Source organism: Acanthochromis polyacanthus, chromosome 14 (assembly GCF_021347895.1).
Source record: "Acanthochromis polyacanthus isolate Apoly-LR-REF ecotype Palm Island chromosome 14, KAUST_Apoly_ChrSc, whole genome shotgun sequence".
NCBI classification, from domain to species: Eukaryota; Metazoa; Chordata; class Actinopteri; family Pomacentridae; genus Acanthochromis; species Acanthochromis polyacanthus.
In genome coordinates, this window is record NC_067126.1 from 5,175,657 (window position 1) to 5,197,498 (window position 21,842).

Genomic DNA, 21,842 nt, shown 5'->3' on the forward strand with positions numbered 1-21,842 from the left:
AATGATATGCTAAGGTAATTTAGTAATAAATTATGTTAGCCATCATCTACTACAGCAACATTAAAGCTAATCAGCTAAGACATATCATCTGTGAAAAAGGCTAACTAGCTCACTTTATGCTAAGCTAATAACATGATAAATTATGTTCGCTATCATCCTATACAGTGACATTAAAGCTAACTAGCCGTATTATTTAAAAAAGACTAATTAGCTAAATTTGCATTATGATACAAACTAATTATCATCTGTTAAAAAAAAAGGCTAACTGGCTGAGTTTATAGGCTAACAATGTGCTAAATTACTTTATCATCTTATACAGCGGCATTAAAGCTAACTAGAAGTAAAAATGTATTATCTGTGAAAAGGCTAACAAGCTAATATGTTAAGATAATTTCGTAATAAATTGTTAGCCATCATCTACTACAGCAACATTAAAGCTAACCAGCGAAAATGTATTATCACCTGTGAAAAAGGCTGACTAGCTTACTTTGTGTTAAGCTAATAACGCGATAAATTCTGTTCACTTTCTAGTAGTAGTAGCATAAAAGCTAACCAGTAGCATTATGTGAAAAATACAAGCTAGCTGACTATATTAAATAAGGCGATAAATTATGTCCATCATCAAACACAGCAATATAAAAGCTAAGCAGTAACATTGTCCATGAAAAATGCTAGCTGATTTAACATTAAGCTAATAACGTGATAAATTATGTCCATCATCATCAAAAAAGTAATATAAAAGCTAACCAGTAGCTTTATCATCTGTGCAAAAATGCTAACTGGCTGACTCAATGTTACGCTAACAAGGTGATAAATTACGTCCAACATCATCTAAAACAGTAACATAAAAACTAACAAGCAATAAAAATGTAATATTGTAAAAAAGACCACCTGGCCCACTTTATGCTAAGCTAACAATGTCATCTTATATTAGCCTGGTGTAGCAGTGGCTAGCCTGAATCCTTCAGACACTTAAATCTTGAGGTACCTGCAGAGAACAGAACATAAAGTACAACACAAACATGGTGACATTACTACCAATGAGCTTTATCAAAAACAAATTTTAATCTTAAATCCACATTCCGGCTTTTCCTCAACTTCTAACTTCCACACTGAAAACAGAAAAACACAGCAACAGCAGTCCATCAATGTGTTTTATTAACGTGAAACAGAAACTTAGTGAGCGAAACAGTCTGCTGCTGCTTCTTCTTCTTCTGCAGAAAGAATAAAAGCTGTCGCAGCTTCAGCTCAGCATCCCTCACTTCACCTTTAAAAATATAAAAACTTCTGTTACAGCTGCAGATTCCACGTCTCTGTTACAGGATACAAGTTTATATTTTAGGATTGCAGTGATCTGAAGGCCGTGAAGAGACTCGTACAAACATTTAAAAAATGAAAACTAAACCTTGGTACAGACAAACAAAAACAATCTGGGAAAGAAAAAAAGATCCATTTTCATCTTTGGGGGAAAAAACGGTTCAGATTTTTTTTTAAAGAAATACAAAATGTAAACACAGAAATAAATAACCAATCAGAGCACAGATACAGGACTCATCATGGACCAATCAGGGCAGAGATACAAAACATCTCATGGGCCAATCAGAGCAGAGATATAAGACTGAGAATGGACCAATCAGAGCATAGGTACAGGGCTCATCGTGGACCAATCAGAGCAGAGATAAAGAACTCCTCATGGACCAATCAGCGTGAAGATAAAAGACTCATTGGGGACCAATCAGAGCAAGGGAAAGGATTCATCATGAACCAATCAGAGCAGAGATATAGGACTCGTCATGGGCCAATCAGTGGGGGTTCCAGGTGATTCTGCAGTCACATGATGAGGATGTGCTTCAGAAACTAAAGTGATGAATCTATTTTACAAACTGTACAACAACAACAATAATAATAATAATTATAATTATATCCACACTCAGTAAAATGTTCTGGATCCACTCAGACACCTTCGTCTTATTCTGGAGGTCACGGCTTGTCACATTCACCGGTCAGACACTGAGGAGGAGCAGGGGCTGATGGGAGGAGGAGCAGGGGCTGATGGGATGTGGTGTTATGTGACCTCCATGGGCAGCGTGGTCTCTGACAGTCCGTTCAGAAGTCTCTCTGGCTCGTTGGAGTCTCTGTGACGACAAATCATGGCATCAGAAATAGGAAACCACAGGTGTATGTAAGCAGAGTTTACCTGGACAGGTGTATGTAAGCAGAGTTTACCTGGACAGGTGTACGTAAGCAGAGTTTACCTGGACAGGTGTACGTAAGCAGAGTTTACCTGGACAGGTGTACGTAAGCAGAGTTTACCTGGACAGGTGTACGTAAGCAGAGTTTACGTGGACAGGTGTACGTAAGCAGAGTTTACCTGGACAGGTGTATGTAGGTGGAGTTTGCCTGAACAGGGTGTGGTTGACCTGAACAAGCGTATGCATGTAGAGTTTACCTGGACAGGTGTTGATAGGTGGAGTAACGGAGGCGAAACTCTGACTTTAGTCTCAAAGTACCTACTAACTCACTAACCTTGCTCCGGACAGGTGTATGCCAGAAGAATTTAGCTGGACAAGGTGCATATCAGTGGAGTTTACCTGAACAGGTGGAAGTAGGAGGGTTTACCTGGAGATGTGTATGTAGGAGGGGTTTAGCTGGGCAGGCGTATTTAGTTAAAATGTATCCAGACATGTTTATGTACAGGTGTATTTTGGTAGAGCTAATCTGAACAGATGTGTTCTGGGTGTTCACCTGGCGGTGGAGACTTTGGGCACTCGGTCGAGGCTGGCGGCGACAGTGGCAAGCTTTAAGGCAGATGTCAGGGGGGCGGAGGGCCGAGCAGCGTGGGGGTGGGCGGGGGAGACGGCTCCCACCTGGCTCCTCTGGTTGGGGAGGGACTGATGGGAGGAGGATGAAGAAGACAGAGACCCTCGAGCTGAAAGCCCCGCCCTGCTGATGGAGGAGTATGGAGGCCTGGAGGGTCCTGAGGACACGTCACATGATCAGTGATGTCAACTCCTGGTTATTAATTATTAAATTACAACATGTGACGGTGAAAAGTCTGCTGATTGGTTAAAGCCGACATGGTGGCAGTTTTAATAACATGTCCAATACTTTAACAGTCTCACTTTATTAGAAAACAACACTATTTTAAGGCCAAACCCCTATTTTACTTTAACTCTTTGACTCCGTAAAGCAGCATTTTGTGAACAGTTTTAGCTTATAGTAATAGATTTTGTTTAGGCTTCAATGATTTGTTATTTGGGTTTTAAAATAGCTTCACAGGTGGAATTTGAAGGTGAAAATACAAAAATTCACAAATCTAAGAACAATGAAAATTCTAAGTAAGTTACAGAACTCAGTTTTGGGCCCCAAAAAACAACAAAATAACTTGAAGCAGGATGTTAGTTTTTACATTTTACTTCAGTTTGGATTCAGTGATGTTTCATTTTATTATTTCTTGTGTTTGTGTGACGTTCAGGTGACCCGGTCAGACCCGCACAGGTGAGGCGGCTCACCTGACGGATGGACTCCGTTCACGCTGCTCCTGTATGCTTTGTTCTCGCTGCTGACGGCGCTGTGAGGAGGAGGACGAGTGCTGATCACAGCCGAGGCTGCAAACTGAGCGCTGGCCGAGTCCAGAGTCTTTGAACCAGAATCACTGGACCTGCAGGACTGTGGGACAGAACGATCAGGATTTAATGATCAGAGATCAGACAGAACGATCAGGATTTAATGATCAGAGATCAGACAGAACGATCAGGATTTAATGATCAGAGATCAGACAGAACGATCAGGATTTAATGATCAGAGATCAGACAGAACGATCAGGATTTAATGATCAGAGATCAGACAGAACCGATCAGGATTTAATGATCAGAGATCAGACAGAATGATCAGGATTTAATGATCAGAGATCAGACAGAACCGATCAGGATTTAATGATCAGAGATCAGACAGAACGATCAGGATTTAATGATCAGAGATCAGACAGAACCGATCAGGATTTAATGATCAGAGATCAGACAGAATGATCAGGATTTAATGATCAGAGATCAGACAGAACGATCAGGATTTAATGATCAGAGATCAGACAGAACTGCTAAATAACGTATAAATGATTAAACTCTGAATATCAGAACAAGAATAAAGGTTCTGATCAACATCTGGCAGAAAATAAAGAAGTGATCAAAGTGTAAACAAAAATCATGTTTCTGTGTAAATCAGTGTGAACTCTGTATGGGATCTAAATGTTTTCTCTAAAATATAGAGGTTTTTACACATCGTTCTATGTGCTCCATCATGATTTCTGTCCTTACAGACAAATCTCTGCAATACAGATGATCTCTGAATAAAAAAACTATTAATCCTCCTCTCATTCTTTTCATCAAAGAATCTGTGTAATACTGTTATTCTAGAAGTACTACTGACGTACATTTGGGTTTATTTCATATTTGTCTAGTGATATTCCTCACATCTATCCACTCTCCCCTTTGCTGCTTTAACGAAGCAAATTAGACTAAATAAGAATTATCTCATCGTTTATTCCAGAAGTGTGATTTTTAACTTATCTGTGTCACTTGTGTTTAAATATTATGTTCATCTGGTTTGTATCTATCAGCTGTGTTGTGTGTCTGTATATTTATGTAGCATACATATTTAAATACAAATAAAGTGTCTATATATTAGTATAATTCTGTGTTAATACACAAATACAGATGTTACCTGTGTCGTGTGCACCGCTGTGTGTCTGTACGTAAAAGTGTTGTTCTGTAGCTGCAGCTGTTCCAGCTGTTGTTTCTGCATCTGGACCAGCTGCTGTTGGTGACTGTGGTACTGCTCCTCAGTGATGCCCCCTGCTGGTGGACAGAGGAACAGCACGGTAACACGTATGACGCACACGAAGCCTCGAACCACCCCGTTACACAACAGCAGAATAATGATTACAAATGATCAGATCTATCAGGTATTTGCTATACAACCGCTGAATACTGGATAAAATCATTAAATATCTGATATAAAAACAGCTAAACATTGATTAAATTGCTAAAATGTATGACGTATCTGGTATAAAACTGCTGATTATTGATTAAAATTTCGCAAATCTATCAGATATTTGGTGTAAAAACAATTAAACATTGATTAAATTGTTAAAATGTATCAACTATCTAGGATTAAACAGCTCATTATTGATTAAATTGAATCAAATCTATCACATATCTGGTATAAAACAGCTGAACATTGAATAAAATCATCAAATCTGTCACATATCTATTATCGAACAGCTAATAATTGATTAAAACTGATCAGATCTTTCAGGTATTTGTAATAAAAACAGCTAAATATTGCTTAAATTGCTGAAGTCTTTCAGGTATCTGGCATTAAACAGCTGAGTACTGATGAAATTAATCAGATCTATCAGGTATCTATCAGCCTGATGACTCACCTGCTCCACAGTCAGCTGAGAGCCGACAGGTGAGTCTGCCGTCCTCAGGTGTGGATCCTGCGGTTCTGTGGTCCTGAGCCGGTCTGGGTCTGAAGCAGAACCTCCTCAGGCTCTGGATGTTGTTCAGGACTTCAGCTAGGGAGGGGCAGGTGGTTCCTGAGCTCAGAGGAGGCCTCAGGTCCGGAGTCACCGGGTCTCCTAGGAGGCCGGTACCGGTTCTGGTCCTGGTCCTGATAAGCGGGTGTGTTAGAGAGTCCATCTGCTGCAGGGCCGGATCCAGAGCTGAGGAGGCCCGGTCCAGGATGATCCTGAGGGACGGTGAGGATTTAATGTAACTGAATGAAGTCAGAGCGTTCTACACCGCTGCTGCTTTTCACAATAAAAGCCTCACAAAGAAGAAGTGCAGGACTCTTATTGTTCTGATCCGTTACCTTCCTCCTCGTCCTATCCGGCGCCGGCTCAGTCCCATCCAATAAGGAGGCAGAGACAGTTCAGTCAGAGAGTGACGGAGACACGGAGACACCAGTTCTGGACTGTTGTCTCCACCCGTCTGATCCGCTGGAGGCTTCAGAAACAAACACACACGATCATCACAGAACCAACAGAACAGGAACATTTAGGTCTTTATGGAGCTAAAAGGAACGTACAGGTGAGTTTACAGGTGTTAAAAATGCAGCAACATGCATGAAAATACTGCACACAGCTCCAACTACACAACTACTATCCATGAAAAAATAAATCTATCAAATCTGAAAAACATTCCCATCTAACCTCTTCAGAATCAGCTGGTTTTGCCTCTTTTGTGGCGATTTTGTAACTCTTAGTGCTAATTTCCACCATTTTATGTTTTTTTTCACGTTTCTAATGACAATTTTACATCTTAGTGGTAATTTTACCTCTTCATGTGGTGGTTTTGCATCTTTTTGTGGTGATTTTGTGTGTTTTTATGGTAGTTTTGCCTCTTTCGTGGTAATTTTAGGTCTGTGTTAATTTCTGCCCATTTTGTGTTGATATTTTGCATGTTTTTTGGGGCGATTTTCAGTCTTAGTGGTACTTTTTCCTCTATGTGGTGGTTTAATATGTTTTTGGTGGGATATTGTGTCTCTTTGTGGTAGTTCTGGCCCTTTTTGTTGTGATTTTGCACCTTTTCACATGATTTCAGACGTTTTCTGTGGTAATTTGATATCTGCGGGATAACTCTACCTCTTCTCGTAATTTTGCATCTTATTGTGTAGATTTTATGTCTCTTTACAGTTGTTTTTTTCCCCCAGGTTATTGGTATTTATTGCTGGATAACTTAAAAGGCTGTTGTACTATAGACAGCTGTGGCAGAGAGCTGTGATAGCTGTGGTTCTGAAATATTACAAACAAACAGGAATAATAAATCAGTGACACACTTGCCATAAGTACAGCCACCAAAAATAATAATTATACTGAAAAATAACATTAAATGCACATAAACACAATAGCACAAACTGCTAAATACTGTGTATGTCTTAGCATTTCAATCACATTAACTCACATAACATTAGCAAAGCAACCAGACACACGCTGCCAATCGACAACATGATATGCTAACAGCTAAGCTAATGTCCGTCACATAAAGTATCAATAACGATTAACAGGTAACAATGGACAGTGAACGCTCTACCCTGGGGGAACACAAGACCACTCACTTTTGGTCATTCACACACAGCAAGTAAAGGAAAAATGCAACATGTATTCTGTCCGAACACGTGCACGGGAGAAACTAGTCAACAAACTGCAGCTATAAAGGAAAACACGGCACTCCTCTTTAGTTGTTTTAACCCCTTTTGAAGTGATTTTGTGTCTTTATTATTTCATCTAATTCGTGGTGATTTCACGCGTTTTGTGGTGAACTTGACTCTTAGCAATAATGCACCCTTGTTCTAGTTTTGCATCTTTTTGTGGTGTTTTTGTGTCCGTCAGTGGTTATTTCAGCCAATCTGTGCTGATTTCTCGTGTTTTTCTGCTCATTTTGTGTCTCTTTGTGACAGTTTTGGCACATTCTGTGGTGCTGCTGTGTCTTTTGGGGGAAACTTTGTCTCCTGTGGTGATTTTATGTCCGTGTGGTCGTTTCTGCTCATTTTGTGGTGACATTCTGTTCTGTGGTGATTTGAGTCTTTAAGGTAATTTTGCCATGTTCTGTCATGATGTTGTGTATTTCTGCAGCATTTTCACCTCCTCTGTGATGTTTTTGCTGCTCTTTGTGGTGACTTTGGTCGCTTCATTGGTTATCTGACATTTTTTTTGTGTGGAAATTTTGAGTTTTTGAGGTTATTCAGCATCTTTTTGTGTTGATTTGGTTCCAGTTTTATCAGAACTCAGATGTGTTTCTCCTTTTTAAATATCATGGTTCTATCCGCTGAACTGATGAAGTTCTGAGGCTCAGAAATGATGGAAAAAGTCCATTAAAAGTGATAAATCTGGACCCACCTCTGTGGAACTATTGACAGTGTTAAGGCAGAACTCTGATCGTTAAAGTTACAGGAGATGAAGGTCAGTCTGTGGAGGTCAGGGGGAACCTTTTGTTCAGATTCAGTCGATGTTACACAGAATGACCCACATTAAGCCGTTCTGTTGTGATGAAAATAAACTTTCTTCTTATTTCAGTTCATCCATCACATGAACTCAGGTCTGAAACTCACCGGTAGATATTGGCAGCCGGCTTTCCTCCTGAAAACGAAGACGCCGTCGGGGTTGTTCTCATCATCGGTTGAAGATGGAGGAGACTGAAGACACACAAACACTCACATTAACTTATTATATTACCTTTGTTTTTAGTCGTATTGTACTTTTGTAACTCTTGTTCTGCCTCTTCTGTATCCAGCGGCTGGAAAATGTAAATTTCCCCGCTGAGGGATCAATCGTCTCATCAGAAGCTGTGCTGACCTGCGGTGCCTCCGGACTGTCGTCTTCTCCGGAGCTGTGGAAGTCGTACTGCTTGATGTCGGCCTGGTTGGTGACGTACGGACCCAGCGGTCGGCCCAGACGCCTCTGAGGAGGACAGAACCGGTCCGGTCTGACCAGCTTCTTCTTTGGTCTGATCAGGTCGAAGGGAAGCTCGTCTCTGATGGACGCCTGCTTCTTCTGAGACTGAAAAACAACGAGAAGCCGTATGAACACTTCAAATCTGCAAAACGGTGCAAAGAGGCACAAATAAAGTTTAAAAAGGCAATAAATGAACACAAACAAATGCTAAACGCCCAGAAAGAGTTGGAAATGATTAAGAACGAATACCAGGAGCCACAGACCAACAAGCAGCAGACTGGAGCTGAGTAAAACCTCTGACAGGTGTGTCAGAGATCAGATGAACTAAATGTTCCACAGAGTGATTCCACCTGCAGCTTCATCAGCAGAAATTAACGTTAAACCAACAAAAAAATCTGCAGCATAATAAATTTGCACTTTTGTGGCAAAAAAAAATGATTTTAAAGATACAGAGGTGTAAAAAAAAAAAAAAGTGCAATTTTAGGACAAAAAATTCCAAAAATTTGAATTTAAAAACTGAAGTAAATAAAATGAGACAAAAGTTTTTTTAAAAAGTGTTTTAAGACACAAAATTGTACAGAAAACTGATTTTAAGACATTAAAGCGCAAGAAAATCTGAACTTTTAAGACACAAAATAGTAAAAAACTAAAGAAAAACAATCTGAATCAGACAGGAATAAAAAAATGAAGCCACAAATGCGTAAATATTTACATTTTAAAACACAAAAATAGTAAAAGAAAATAAATAAAAATTAGAAATCCAAGACAAAAATATATAAAAAATGTGATTTGATGTCTTAAAATGTATATATAAGTATTTTATACATATACATATATATAAAATACTTATATATACATTATAAGACACCAAATAAAAATTGCAAAAAAAACAAAAACAAAAAAAAAAAACATTTGAGTTTTACAACAAAAGTATAAAAAATGAATTTTAAGACAAAAGTATAAAAAACTATTTTAAGCCACAAAAACTTGGACTTTAAAACTTTCAGTAATAATAGCAAAAAAATAATAGTAAACTGAACTTTAGGTCAAAAGTATAACTAAGACGGACCCAAAAGTGTAAAAACCTCGACCTTAAATCACTTTAAAAGACAAAATATTAAAAAATAACATTTTTAAGCATTTGTATCAATAAAGAAACTCATGATTTAACATGCTGCAGTTTTTAATGTTGGTTTAAATTCTACAACAAAACATAAAATCTGCAGAGGAGCTCTGATGTCTGACCTGGATGAAGAGCTCACACCTGTCCAGGTAAAAACACCAGCATGGATCAGTACCTTCATCTTGAAGTCGTTCTTGTGTCGGCTGCAGTTCAGAGAGAACGGAGCGTTGGGAGTCGGTTTCTCCAGCAGCGGAACGGAAACTTCTCTGAGGACGTCTCCACTGAAGTCTCCCATCTGATACCTGCACACAGAGACACACCTGATCAGAGGCTGGACGGTGGCACACGTTACATCACACAGGTGTTTCAGGTGTACCACACAGTCAGGTTTGCTCTGCTTACACACAGTCTGCAGAGGACTTAAGACTCCAAAGTTTACTCAAAAGATTATTTAAAAATTATTTCAAGAAACAAAACTGCAAAAATTCTGGATTTTTAAGACAAGTGTATTAAAAAAATGTTTTTTAGATGCAAAAGTGTAAAAAATAGTTTTTAATTTAACTTGGATATTAAGACAAAAAATGCAATAAAAAGAAAAGAAAAAAAGAGAAAACAATCCTGATTTTAAGTAACAAAAGCGTAAAAAACATTGGGTATTTTCCCCTTCTCTTCTTCACCTGTCCTCCTTCCCCCTCACTCTCCTCACCTCCTCTCCACCACCTCCAGGGTGAGGTGCAGCAGCTCTCTCTTGGACTTTTCTCTCCTCTTGATCATCTCCAGGATGGTGACGGTTCGACTGAACTCCCTCCTCAGCCTCAGCATCTTCTCGTAGGACGCCTCGTCGTTCTTACGGTTCTGAGACACAAATCAAGACGATCAGAGACAACGGAGAAGAAACAAAGACGTTGGCGGTATATCAGAGACATCATGTTGAGGTTCTGACCTTCCTGGTCTGCATCTTCTCGGTTCTCCGTCTGAAGGCCACGTAGGCGTCGCTGTTGGTCGATCCGTCTCTCTTCTCCTGTTTGACGTGAGGGACGAGGGACGGACCGCGGCAGTTCTTCCTCTTCCTCACCCAGTAGTCGTACACCGACTTCAGCAGGTAGTCGTCCTCGTTCAGCAGCAGCTTCGCCTCCGACAGAGACACCAGCTGGAAATCAGAACCAGAGTCAGAACTAGAGAATCAAAACAACAGCATCAGAACCAGAGAGTCAGAACCCGGCCTCAGCAGCGAAACACAGATGAGTGGAAATAAAGAGCTTTACAGTGGAATGGAATCAAAATGTTTTAATCCTGCTGTAATAAATCTGGATTTTAAGACACAAAGGGCTTTTTAAAAAAAAAAAAGATTTTAGGACACAAAATGTAACAAAACCCAGATTTTAAGCGGGAAATGCATTTTGAAAAAATGTTTCTTTAGATGCAAAAGTTTTGTTTTTTTTAAAAAAAAGTTGGATTTTAGGAGAAAGTATAAAAAAGACAGAACTTTAACCCTTTAAGCTTCAGTCAATTCCAGCCGTTTTCAGTACAAAAAATCGCTAATATTCTATTTTTAAATAAAAAAAATTACGAAAAATACGGGGAATATTGGACGCGCATCGGGAGGTGCATTTCCTTGAAAAGGACCGATTCGTGGATTTTATACCGACTTCAGGACACGTTTTGGACAAAATAGTTTACTGGCTTGTGTCATCTGGATGTAAAAGGTTGGATTATGGCCGTTTTTTGTGGAATCTTTTTTTTTGTGTGTAATAATGAACCCGGAAATGTGAGTCGCGCTGTGTGCGTTGAAGCCGTGTATAGAGAAAGGATGGATGGATATTTGTTTTTGTCAGACAAATGTGTTTTTCTCACCCGCTGTGGTAATCGCATCTGAAAGTGGTTTATACCGGCAGATTCATGAGAATCTAAGCTTTCCATCGGTGTATAGTGTTTGTATAAGCGCGTTTGTGGCCGTCGGACATTCTTGAAATTCCTATGCAAATTAGTAGGTGTACCGCCGGCGGTACACTGAAGCTTAAAGGGTTAAAAACACAAGAGTCTAAAAAACGTTAATCAAAAGAAAACCCACAAATCTGTGTGAAAAAAAAAATCAATTTTAGGACACCGAACTGTAATAAAAGCTGGATTTTAAGATGCAAATGTATTTTTAAAAATGTTTCTTCTGATATAAAACTGTAAAAAAGCTGCAATTTATGACAAAAAGTGTAAAAAAAAAAAGTAAATTTAAAACACGTAAGATTAAAAAAAAACAGAACAGAAAAAACAACCCTGCTTTTAAAGACCAAAAAATGAGCATAAAATGTGACTAAGACACAAAAGTGCAAAAAAGCTGGAATTTAAGACAGAAAGTACACGTAAAAAAGAACTTTAAAACACCAAAGTGTCAAAAAACAAAACATGATACATAAACCTGCATTTTAAGGACAAAACAGTGGGAAAAAAAAAGGATAGTAAGACTAGGGCTGGGCGATATGACGATAGATATCGTCTGGACGATAGAAAATGTCTATCGTTTTATGTGAAGATCCTATCGTTTATATCGCAGTGTCACAAAACATGCTTTACGGCAGTATTTTACGTCACCGACATGCCTTACAGCACGCCCAGGCACGCAGCAGTGTTGCCAACTTAGCGACTTTCTCACTAAATCTAGCGACTTTCCAAAGCGTCCTAGCGACTTTTTTTGTCAAAACCGACTAGCGACAAATCTAGTGACTTTTTGTGCCGATTTGGAGACTGACAGGAAAACTCGGATCATTCTGCAGTTACTGTCCTCAACAAGCAGCAGGTGCTGCTGTGAGCTCCTCCCTCCCAAAGCACAGGCTGTCAGTCCAGTAACCCCACAGCAGACCCAGTGTCTCATTAGAGGACACATCCCTCCAGACAGCAGATGAATCGCCCATGCACAAAGTCACTACAGATCCCATCCAGACTTATGGAGCGGGATATAAATGAAAATGTTTCTTCACTGTCATACTAAAATAAACCACAGCATTTAGCCTCTAGTTCAAAAACATATTTTGGGTGTTTTATACTCACTTTTTGGTCTCTTCCACAACGTTATTCCTCTCTCCTACAACGTTGATTACAATTACATGCAAACTGGGAAATATGCAAATTAGGCGATGACATCATTTAGCGACTTCTAGGATAACAACTTTCCCTACTGAGGAGTTGGCAACAGTGGCACGCGGCTAAAACATAAACAGCTGCGGAGGAAGACGGTGGACTCGACTCAGAAGAACAATCTGAACAAAAGATGACGAACAACCAGCTCAAACGGAGGAGCTTGTACCCAAAACAGGTTGAACTTCTGTCATATGGCGGTGGTTTGGATTTAAAAAGCCGGACAAGGATCAGACTACCGTACTTTCTAAGGTATGCCGCTGCTCGGTCCCAACAACAGACTCGAACACGAGTAACTGTTTTTATCACCTGAAAATGACAGATGTTAATGTGACCAACAAATATTTTGCAGAATACATACTTGGAAAAAAAGTTCTAAATAAAAAAAACACACATATATAAACAAATACCTACTCCCTTTTTTTGTTGAATATATGATTTCAAACATGTTCTCTGAATGTTTCGGAAATTAAAACTTGAAATCTCTTCATGACGTTGGACTGTGTGGTAGAGGAGGAGATCATTCTTTGTTTTTATTATTATCACTATTATTACTACAAACGTGCGGCTTTTAGCTTCATTAAATCTCTGCAAGACAAAATCTACCACATCAGTCAAAGCAGCTTCTGTTTTTTTTTTTAAAACAAAAAGGCGGAAAATGATGAGAATGATTTTGATAACGGGTTAAAAGTGTTTTTTAGACGTTCCTCACATTCAGTTGCATTCTGAGTGTCGTGATGATGTGATCTGACCTCAGAAACACATTTATGAGCCACAAACACCTCCGTTTAACTGCGTTTATTACAGCTTTCTTCAGCTGTAGTTGCTGTTAATCACACTGCTCTTTTTTGATTTAACAGATATTATCTCCATTATTCTGCTGTATTTTTAGTTCAGATTTTTTGAGGCTCAGACGACCTGACAATAAACTCCCATCAAAGTCTGCTGCTGGTTGTAAATATTCCTGTTTATTGCACCCGTTGCTCGTTTATTATCTGCCTTCTGTTTGTCGTTTATCAGAAACCGCTGCAGTGGAAACACTGGAGCCATAAAAAGCACAAGATTGTTTACATAATAATTATGTCAGGTTTATTTCAATAAAACACGAAAACCCAACAAATCCAAAGATTCCCTGGATCCTCTAAGAAAAGCTCTGTTTTTCTGACACACGGACAGTTGAGTGTGTTCTTTGTAAAAATTTTTTACTACTTGAAGGCTCCACGGCAGGACCTGACGCTGAAATACATGAAGTTCTTTGGTTGCATTTCAAAGAATTTATGAATGATAAAGTTTTCAGTGCATAACTTCAGGTTGGAGGTCATCAGTCTCCACAGAAGTCTTAGTCATGGTGCCCCTTTACCAGCGTAACCCAACCATGCTCCAACATGAACTGTCCCCTAGTCCAAGTGACCAAATATTCTGGTCTCTACAGTAAGAACAGTAAGAAGCACCATCTGGTGGAACAATCAGGTACTACAGGTGATCTACAAAACATTTTCTGCCTTTTCACTTCAGCGAATAATCCTTCACATCTGGAAGCTTGACATATCATCAAACAAGTCAATCAAAGTTAGCCTGACGCAGGTGTAGCTTCCGCCTGCCAGGTGTAGCTTCTATCTGCCAGGTGTAGCTTCCGCCTGCCAGGTGTAGCTTCCGCCTGCCAGGTGTAGCTTCCGCCTGCCAGGTGTAGCTTCCGCCTGCCAAATGTAGCTTCCGCCTGCCAAATGTAGCTTCCGCCTGCCAGGTGTAGCTTCCGCCTGCCAGGTGTAGCTTCCGCCTGCCAGGTGTAGCTTCCGCCTGCCAGGTGTAGCTTCCGCCTGCCAGGTGTAGCTTCCGCCTGCCAAATGTAGCTTCCGCCTGCCAGGTGTAGCTTCCGCCTGCCATGTGTAGCTTCCGCCTGCCAGGTGTAGCTTCCGCCTGCCATGTGTAGCTTCCGCCTGCCATGTGTAGCTTCCGCCTGCCATGTGTAGCTTCCGCCTGCCATGTGTAGCTTCCACCTGCCATGTGTAGCTTCTACCTGCCAGGTGTAGCTTCTACCTGCCATGTGTAGCTTCTACCTGCCATGTGTAGCTTCTACCTGCCATGTGTAGCTTCCACCTGCCATGTGTAGCTTCTACCTGCCATGTGTAGCTTCTACCTGCCAGGTGTAGCTTCTACCTGCCATGTGTAGCTTCTACCTGCCATGTGTAGCTTCTACCTGCCAGGTGTAGCTTCTACCTGCCATGTGTAGCTTCTACCTGCCATGTGTAGCTTCTACCTGCCAGGTGTAGCTTCTACCTGCCATGTGTAGCTTCTACCTGCCATGTGTAGCTTCCACCTGCCATGTGTAGCTTCCACCTGCCATGTGTAGCTTCTACCTGCCAGGTGTAGCTTCTACCTGCCATGTGTAGCTTCTACCTGCCATGTGTAGCTTCTACCTGCCAGGTGTAGCTTCTACCTGCCATGTGTAGCTTCTACCTGCCATGTGTAGCTTCCACCTGCCATGTGTAGCTTCTACCTGCCAGGTGTAGCTTCTACCTGCCAGGTGTAGCTTCTACCTGCCAGGTGTAGCTTCTACCTGCCAAATGTAGCTTCTACCTGCCAGGTGTAGCTTCCGCCTGCCAGGTGTAGCTTCCACCTGCCAGGTGTAGCTTCCACCTGCCAAATGTAGCTTCTACCTGCCAGGTGTAGCTTCCGCCTGCCAAATGTAGCTTCTACCTGCCAGGTGTAGCTTCCGCCTGCCATGTGTAGCTTCCGCCTGCCATGTGTAGCTTCCGCCTGCCATGTGTAGCTTCTGCCTGCCAGGTGTAGCTTCTGCCTGCCAGGTGTAGCTTCCGCCTGCCAGGTGTAGCTTCCGCCTGCCAGGTGTAGCTTCCGCCTGCCAAATGTAGCTTCCGCCTGCCAAATGTAGCTTCCGCCTGCCAGGTGTAGCTTCCGCCTGCCAGGTGTAGCTTCCGCCTGCCAGGTGTAGCTTCCGCCTGCCAGGTGTAGCTTCCGCCTGCCAAATGTAGCTTCCGCCTGCCAAATGTAGCTTCCGCCTGCCAGGTGTAGCTTCCGCCTGCCAGGTGTAGCTTCCGCCTGCCAGGTGTAGCTTCCGCCTGCCAAATGTAGCTTCCGCCTGCCAGGTGTAGCTTCTACCTGCCAGGTGTAGCTTCCGCCTGCCAGGTGTAGCTTCTACCTGCCAGGTTTATGCTTCCGCCTGCCAAATGTAGCTTCTACCTGCCAGGTGTAGCTTCCGCCTGCCATGTGTAGCTTCCGCCTGCCATGTGTAGCTTCCGCCTGCCATGTGTAGCTTCTACCTGCCAGGTGTAGCTTCTACCTGCCAGGTGTAGCTTCTACCTGCCAAATGTAGCTTCCGCCTGCCAGGTGTAGCTTCCGCCTGCCAGGTGTAGCTTCCGCCTGCCAGGTGTAGCTTCCGCCTGCCAGGTGTAGCTTCCGTCTGCCAGGTGTAGCTTCCGCCTGCCAGGTGTAGCTTCCGCCTGCCAGGTGTAGCTTCCGCCTGCCAAATGTAGCTTCCGCCTGCCAAATGTAGCTTCTGCCTGCCAAATGTAGCTTCTGCCTGCCAGGTGTAGCTTCTACTTGTCAGGTGTAGCTTCTACTTGTCAGGTGTAGCTTCTACTTGTCAGGTGTAGCGTCTACCTGCCAAATGTAGCTTCTGCCTGCCAGGTGTAGCTTCTACTTGTCAGGTGTAGCTTCTACTTGTCAGGTGTAGCTTCTACTTGTCAGGTGTAGCTTCTACTTGTCAGGTGTTCAGCGTTACCTGGTGAGTGCTGGCCTTCTCCAGCCGGTCCACCATCGTCTCAAACTGCAGAGGTCTGAGCTCCATCTTTCTGTTCAGTCTGTTCAGCAGCGTCTCGTCCTCAGAGTCCATGTCGTAGTCCGGCTGCTCCAGATCCAGACCCAGAGCTGCACGACCACACAGACACATACGTGTTCAGATCGCACATACATGTTTCATACGGCACATAGAAGGTGAGTACGCCCTGTGGAATACCACTCAACTGTCAGGTGATTATAAACTACATCTGCTCCCAACAACTTCATTGTTTATAAGTAGGACGGCGCAATATTTCCTCTAAAGAAACTTTCAGAAACAAACCCTGAATAAAGAAGCACAGAGGTCAGAATCTGATGATATGGGGCAGCATGAGTTAAAAACCAAAACACTGGCTGACAGAAGAGGAATATTACTACAGGTGCAGCACAGGTGCAGGACTCACGCTGTATGTGGATGAGCTGTTTGGGGACTTTGACTTCTCCTTTGTACAGACGGTCGTAGTAGGTGGTGTTGCTTTCTGCTTCAGGTACAGGGATCACCATGTTCTCCTTCTTCTCCCTGAACACCTGCTGGGCTGAGATTGCCCTCTGCAGGTGGTGCTCCTGAAAGACAAGACGACACCGGTCCATCAGTTACTGGACAACAGATCAGTAAACGAGAGCATGTTCAGTCTTCAAAACCCAGAAACATTTCTGCTATTAGATGTTTGTTGGAACATATCATCTGTCATTCCACTGGTTGCACCAAATCTCTGCCTAAAATAGGAATATTAAATTAAATATACTATATTCTACATGCCTCATTTAAAAGTTCTTCAGAAATAAACATCTTTTCTCCTTGCTTTAACTGATTCTCCACAACTGACTCAGCTGTGACAAACAATTCATAGTTTTCAGGTTGAACTGCAGTCAATGTTTCCACAGAGAGACTGAGAGGAAAATCAAACATTACTGGAAGAATCAAATAAAGTCAGCACAGTTTAGAAACAGTGAACAGAGGAGCAGGTTGTTATAGATACATTCAGCATGGAGAAACATCTTTCTGCTGATGATGAGCAGAGAAGAGGGAAAAAGTCTAGAAATGACAGAAATAGTTCAATATCTATAATATGAGGAGCCTTCTTTTTGTCCAGTGCTGGTCACATCTGTAGACACCAGTAAGACTCAATATTGGATTCAAACACATCCAAAAGGACTCAAATATTTTCATTTCAAACAAATTTCAAGTCATTTTTGGACATTTTTCAAGTTATTTTGTGCAATTCCTGTGTCAGTTTGGACAAGGTTGTATTAGATTTGGTCCAAAATGGCGTAAATATTAGGAGTGTAACGGTACACTAAAATGTAATTTCGGTTCGGTTCAGTTTCCTCGAGTATTCGGTTCGGTTAATTTTCGGTACAAAAAAGGCAGAAAAAGAACGTGAATAAGAAGGTAGTCCCGTGGCAATAAAAACTTCAATGCCATGTGTTATTGCTTTGGCCCGGTCAGAGTCGTGTGTTAGAGGTTGTTTAAAAGCAGACGTTATCGGTGTTTGCACCAAGCCGGTTTTCTTTCTTGTTGTTGTAACATTTACTGTCGGGTGATGCTGTTTTAAGTGCGTTAACATATTAGACGTGTTTCCTGTAGCATACCCGATCTCCGTGGAACAGTGCCGACACACAACTTTGGATTTATCCACTTGTCTTTGTCCATTGGTAACTGTAAAAGGAAAACCAAAATGTTCTCAAACAGGAGAGCGTAGTGAGCTGGGAGGGTCTTCCAGCTCAGGTTTGATGCCATTTAACACGCCTGCTAGCAACACCTGGTGTCCGACCAAGAAGTGGTGTCTGACACTCTAAAGCGTCCGTGTGAAAACACGTTAAGGACTTTAGTTCCCGACGGAGCGCTTAGATCACTCTAGTCATAAATTTGAAGAGAAAATAATATGAAATATGAACCGAAACGATGCGCAAGTGGACCGAACCGAACATGCCGTATCGAAACGGTTGAATACAACCACGTGAACAGTTACACCCCTAGTAAATATGTCTAAAATAAGTGGAAAAAAGTCCAAAAATACTAACAACAAGGGGCAAAAAGCCCGAATTGACTAAAAACCTGTTCAGAATGACATAAACTGATCATGACAGGAAAATAAAACATCCTGGATGAATCAAATAAAGTCAGCACGGCTCAGAAACGGTGAACAGAGGAGATCCATTCAGCACGGTGAAACATCTTTCTACATGATGAGCAGAGTAGAGTGAAAAATTCTGGAGAGGTAACATGGAAATAGTTACATTTTTATATATGGAGACAAAGCGACATAAATGAGGCACAAACACCCATAACCAGACACTAGACAACACAAAACAAGGAAAACAAGACACAAAATGACAAAGACGAGACAAAACAACCACAAAGGGACTGAAACGACACACAGTAAGACATGAAATGACAAAACAAAGACACAAATCAATAGAAAGGAGACAAAAAACGAGACAAAAAAGGAAGCAGACATGAAACAACAACAGACACAGAATGACAACAAGGAGACAAACGGCAAAACAAAACAACTATGAAGAAACACAAACAAAATGAGAGACAAAGAGACAAAACTGTTGAGACTGTAGACGTTGTAAATACGTAAATACTGAAAATATCTGTAAACATTATGTGTGGAGGCAAAGCAACCAAAAATAATAAAAACAATACAAAACTGGACAAAACACAAAAATCAGACAAAGGAAGAAAAACAAGACACAAAATGAGACACAAAACTGTCTGAACGTTAAATTTAAATGACCAAAATGCAACATAAGACAAGACATGAAACAACAGACACAGAGTGACAAGGGGACAAAAAAATGACAAATCACAAAGAGACAAAACACAAAAAACGAGACACAGAGACAAAACTGTTAAATCTGCAGAGACTGTAAATATGTAAATGTTGAAATATCTATGTACAAAACAATACAACAAAACTAGACAAAAACACAAAAATTGAACAAAAAACAAACAAGAAAAACAAAATGAGAGACAAAACTGCCCGAATGAGACATTAAATTACCACAAAACAACAACAATAAGACACAAGGAGACAAAATGACACAAAACAAGAAAACGAGACAGTAAATGAGAAAAAGACAACAGAGAGACAACCTGTCCACCTCAGAGACTACATTAGTATCTGAATCCTCCATTACACGTGAGGACACCTGGACAGTCAGCTGATGAGGACACTCGTCCTCAGGTGAGCTGGACTCTGGGTCCCTGTCACCATGGTAACCACGGACATCCCCGAACGTCGCTCGAAGCTGGTGGCGCTGCGCTAATGACGCAGTCCGGGCGCAGACTCTACGTCATCTACGTACGTTTCGCTCCGTGGCCGTACAGAAATGTGCGTAAACACGTCGTGAATCCCGCCGCAGAGCTAATGCTAAAGCTAACAGACAGGTAAAAGAAAGGTGTCCTACCAGCTCCTCCTCCTTCTCCATCCCCGTGGGCATCTGCGGCACGGCCCGGCTGATGGCCCCGCTGTCCGCCGCCTCCGGAAGCTCACGGCTCCGGTACACCGGCAGCGGCTTGGCGGCGTCCAGCGCTCGCGCCCGGAACGACAGTTTACTCATTGTTTGCGCCAAATCAGCGACGACCCGCAAAGCCGCACAAAAAGCCGCCGACAGCGGCGAGAACCCGCTCCGGACAGCCGAGGCTCGGCAGCACAGCTCAGCGGCCGCCGCTGCTCCGGTACCCTACGGCTGGACACATCTGTAGCGGCGTTAACGGGACGGAGGAGCCGCTGCTCCGGTTTGCTCTGCCGCCAGCACCGCGGGAAACATGGAGGACATGTCGATCCCAGCAGCCACCGCGGCACAGCGTCACCGGGGCAGGAGGTGCGCGCGCAGCTGCTGGACAAACTAATAAAGTTTTTAAAACGAAAATTAAAAAGAACTAATGCTGAGGATCATTAATCAAAAGATTAATTAATGATTGTCAGAGAAAATATGGAATAAAAAAGGAAATTAAAATGTTTTTGTCAGAAATTAGTTTCAATTAATGAACTGATGATTTGTCTCATCTGTAACCTGTTAAATACATTCACTCCTGGAAGTTCTCCTTTTATTTAACAGTGAATTGTGTTCAATATATTTTTGCTTTATTGACAAGAATTTATAGAAAAGCCTCTTTGATGTCGAAGTAAATCCATTTTCTACAAAGTAATTTAAATTAATTGAAAATAAAAATGTAAAACAAGTGACTGCATAGCTAGCTACCCCCTTTAAAGTGACTCATCTAATCTAACTGAACTCAGTTGGAGCTGGTTGATGCTAGAAGTTAGAAAAATAAAGATGATCTGAGGTCAGTGATTGTAGGATAAACACTTCTGGATCTGGAATCAGAACTCCTGGACAGAACTACACCATGAAGACTAAAAAAAACAAGAAACTCTGAGAAAAGGTTGTTGAAAGTCAGAAGAGGAATATAATATCAGGACAATACAAGAACATTTCCAAGCTCCTGAAGATCTCTTGGAATCCAGTTAAATTCATCGTTAAGAAATGGAAGGAAGATGGAACATGAATAAATCTGATGGAGCAGGACGTCCTCAAGAACTGAGAGACTAGAGAGGGAGGCCACCAAGACTCCTATGACTCCTCTGAAGGAGTTCCAGCTTCAGCAGCTGAGATGTTAGAGACTGTTTATCCAACAACTGTTGTCTGTTCTTCACTAGTCAAAGCTTTTTGGAGACAAAGAGAAAGACACTGATGGAAAAAAAAATCCAATTATATCTTGACTAGAGTTCACCAGAAGACATGTGGAGACTCTGAAGACACCCGAAAGAAGGTTCTTTTGTCTGAGGAGACCAGGATGGAGCTTTATGTCCATTGGAGTAGAGGATATGTTTGATGGAGACAAAAGACTGAACATCATCACAAAACATACTATTAAGACTGAAGCATGGTGGTGGCAGCATCATGGTGTTCTTCAGCAGCAGGTCCTGGAAGGTTTCTAAAGGTAGAGGGTAAAATCAATACAATAAAGTCTACAGGAATCCTGGAGGACAACCTGATGCAGTCTGAAGAGAACTGACACTTGGAGAAGATTAGTTTTCCATCCTGACGATGAGTCAAAGCAAACAGACAAAGATCCTGAGGAATGGTTTCAAGACAACAAGGAGAAAGTTCTGGAAGCCGAGTCAGAGTCCAGACCTCAATCCAGCTGAGAACTAGAGTCTGTTCCCTGTGGAACCTGACAGAGTTTAACAGTTTTATAAAGAAGAATGAAGTAAAACTGCAGCATTCAGATGTTCAGACCGATGGAGACCAACAGGATCACTGATGGAACTGAAGCTAAAGGTTCATCTCCTAAACACTGACTGGAAGGTGGTGAATACTGAT

The 21,842-nt window shown here is 41.7% G+C and overlaps 1 protein-coding gene across 3 annotated transcripts; it reads right to left on the minus strand.

The window, feature by feature from the left end:
* Positions 1 to 1,140: 1,140 nt before the first annotated feature.
* On the minus strand, positions 1,141 to 20,313 carry epc2 (enhancer of polycomb homolog 2 (Drosophila)). 3 transcript variants are annotated; one of them, XM_051958561.1, is made up of 14 exons: positions 19,920 to 20,313; positions 16,904 to 17,063; positions 16,444 to 16,589; positions 10,519 to 10,725; positions 10,282 to 10,430; positions 9,751 to 9,877; positions 8,354 to 8,557; positions 8,110 to 8,193; positions 5,872 to 6,005; positions 5,441 to 5,748; positions 4,720 to 4,850; positions 3,513 to 3,669; positions 2,746 to 2,977; positions 1,141 to 2,135 (listed from the first exon to the last, which is right to left on the minus strand). In XM_051958561.1, the coding sequence occupies exons 1-14, from the start codon at positions 20,070 to 20,072 to the stop codon at positions 2,066 to 2,068; spliced, it is 2,262 nt and encodes a 753-aa protein (XP_051814521.1). In that variant the 5' UTR covers positions 20,073 to 20,313; the 3' UTR covers positions 1,141 to 2,065. The 3 variants fall into 3 exon arrangements, with proteins under 3 accessions (XP_051814521.1, XP_022064911.2, XP_051814522.1); XM_022209219.2 differs by having other exon boundaries at positions 4,720 to 4,853; XM_051958562.1 differs by lacking the exon at positions 19,920 to 20,313 and adding an exon at positions 18,093 to 18,176 and having other exon boundaries at positions 4,720 to 4,853.
* Positions 20,314 to 21,842: the final 1,529 nt, after the last annotated feature.

Coding starts and splice junctions, on each gene's coding strand:
- epc2 (XM_022209219.2), bottom strand. CDS start 20,072: ATGAGTAAACTGTCGTTCCGGGCGCGAGCGCTGGACGCCGCCAAGCCG. Junction 5,749..5,871: donor CGGATAGGACGAGGAGGAAG/GTAACGGATCAG, acceptor ACCGTCCCTCAG/GATCATCCTGGACCGGGCCT. Junction 4,854..5,440: donor CTCAGCTGACTGTGGAGCAG/GTGAGTCATCAG, acceptor TCTGTCCACCAG/CAGGGGGCATCACTGAGGAG.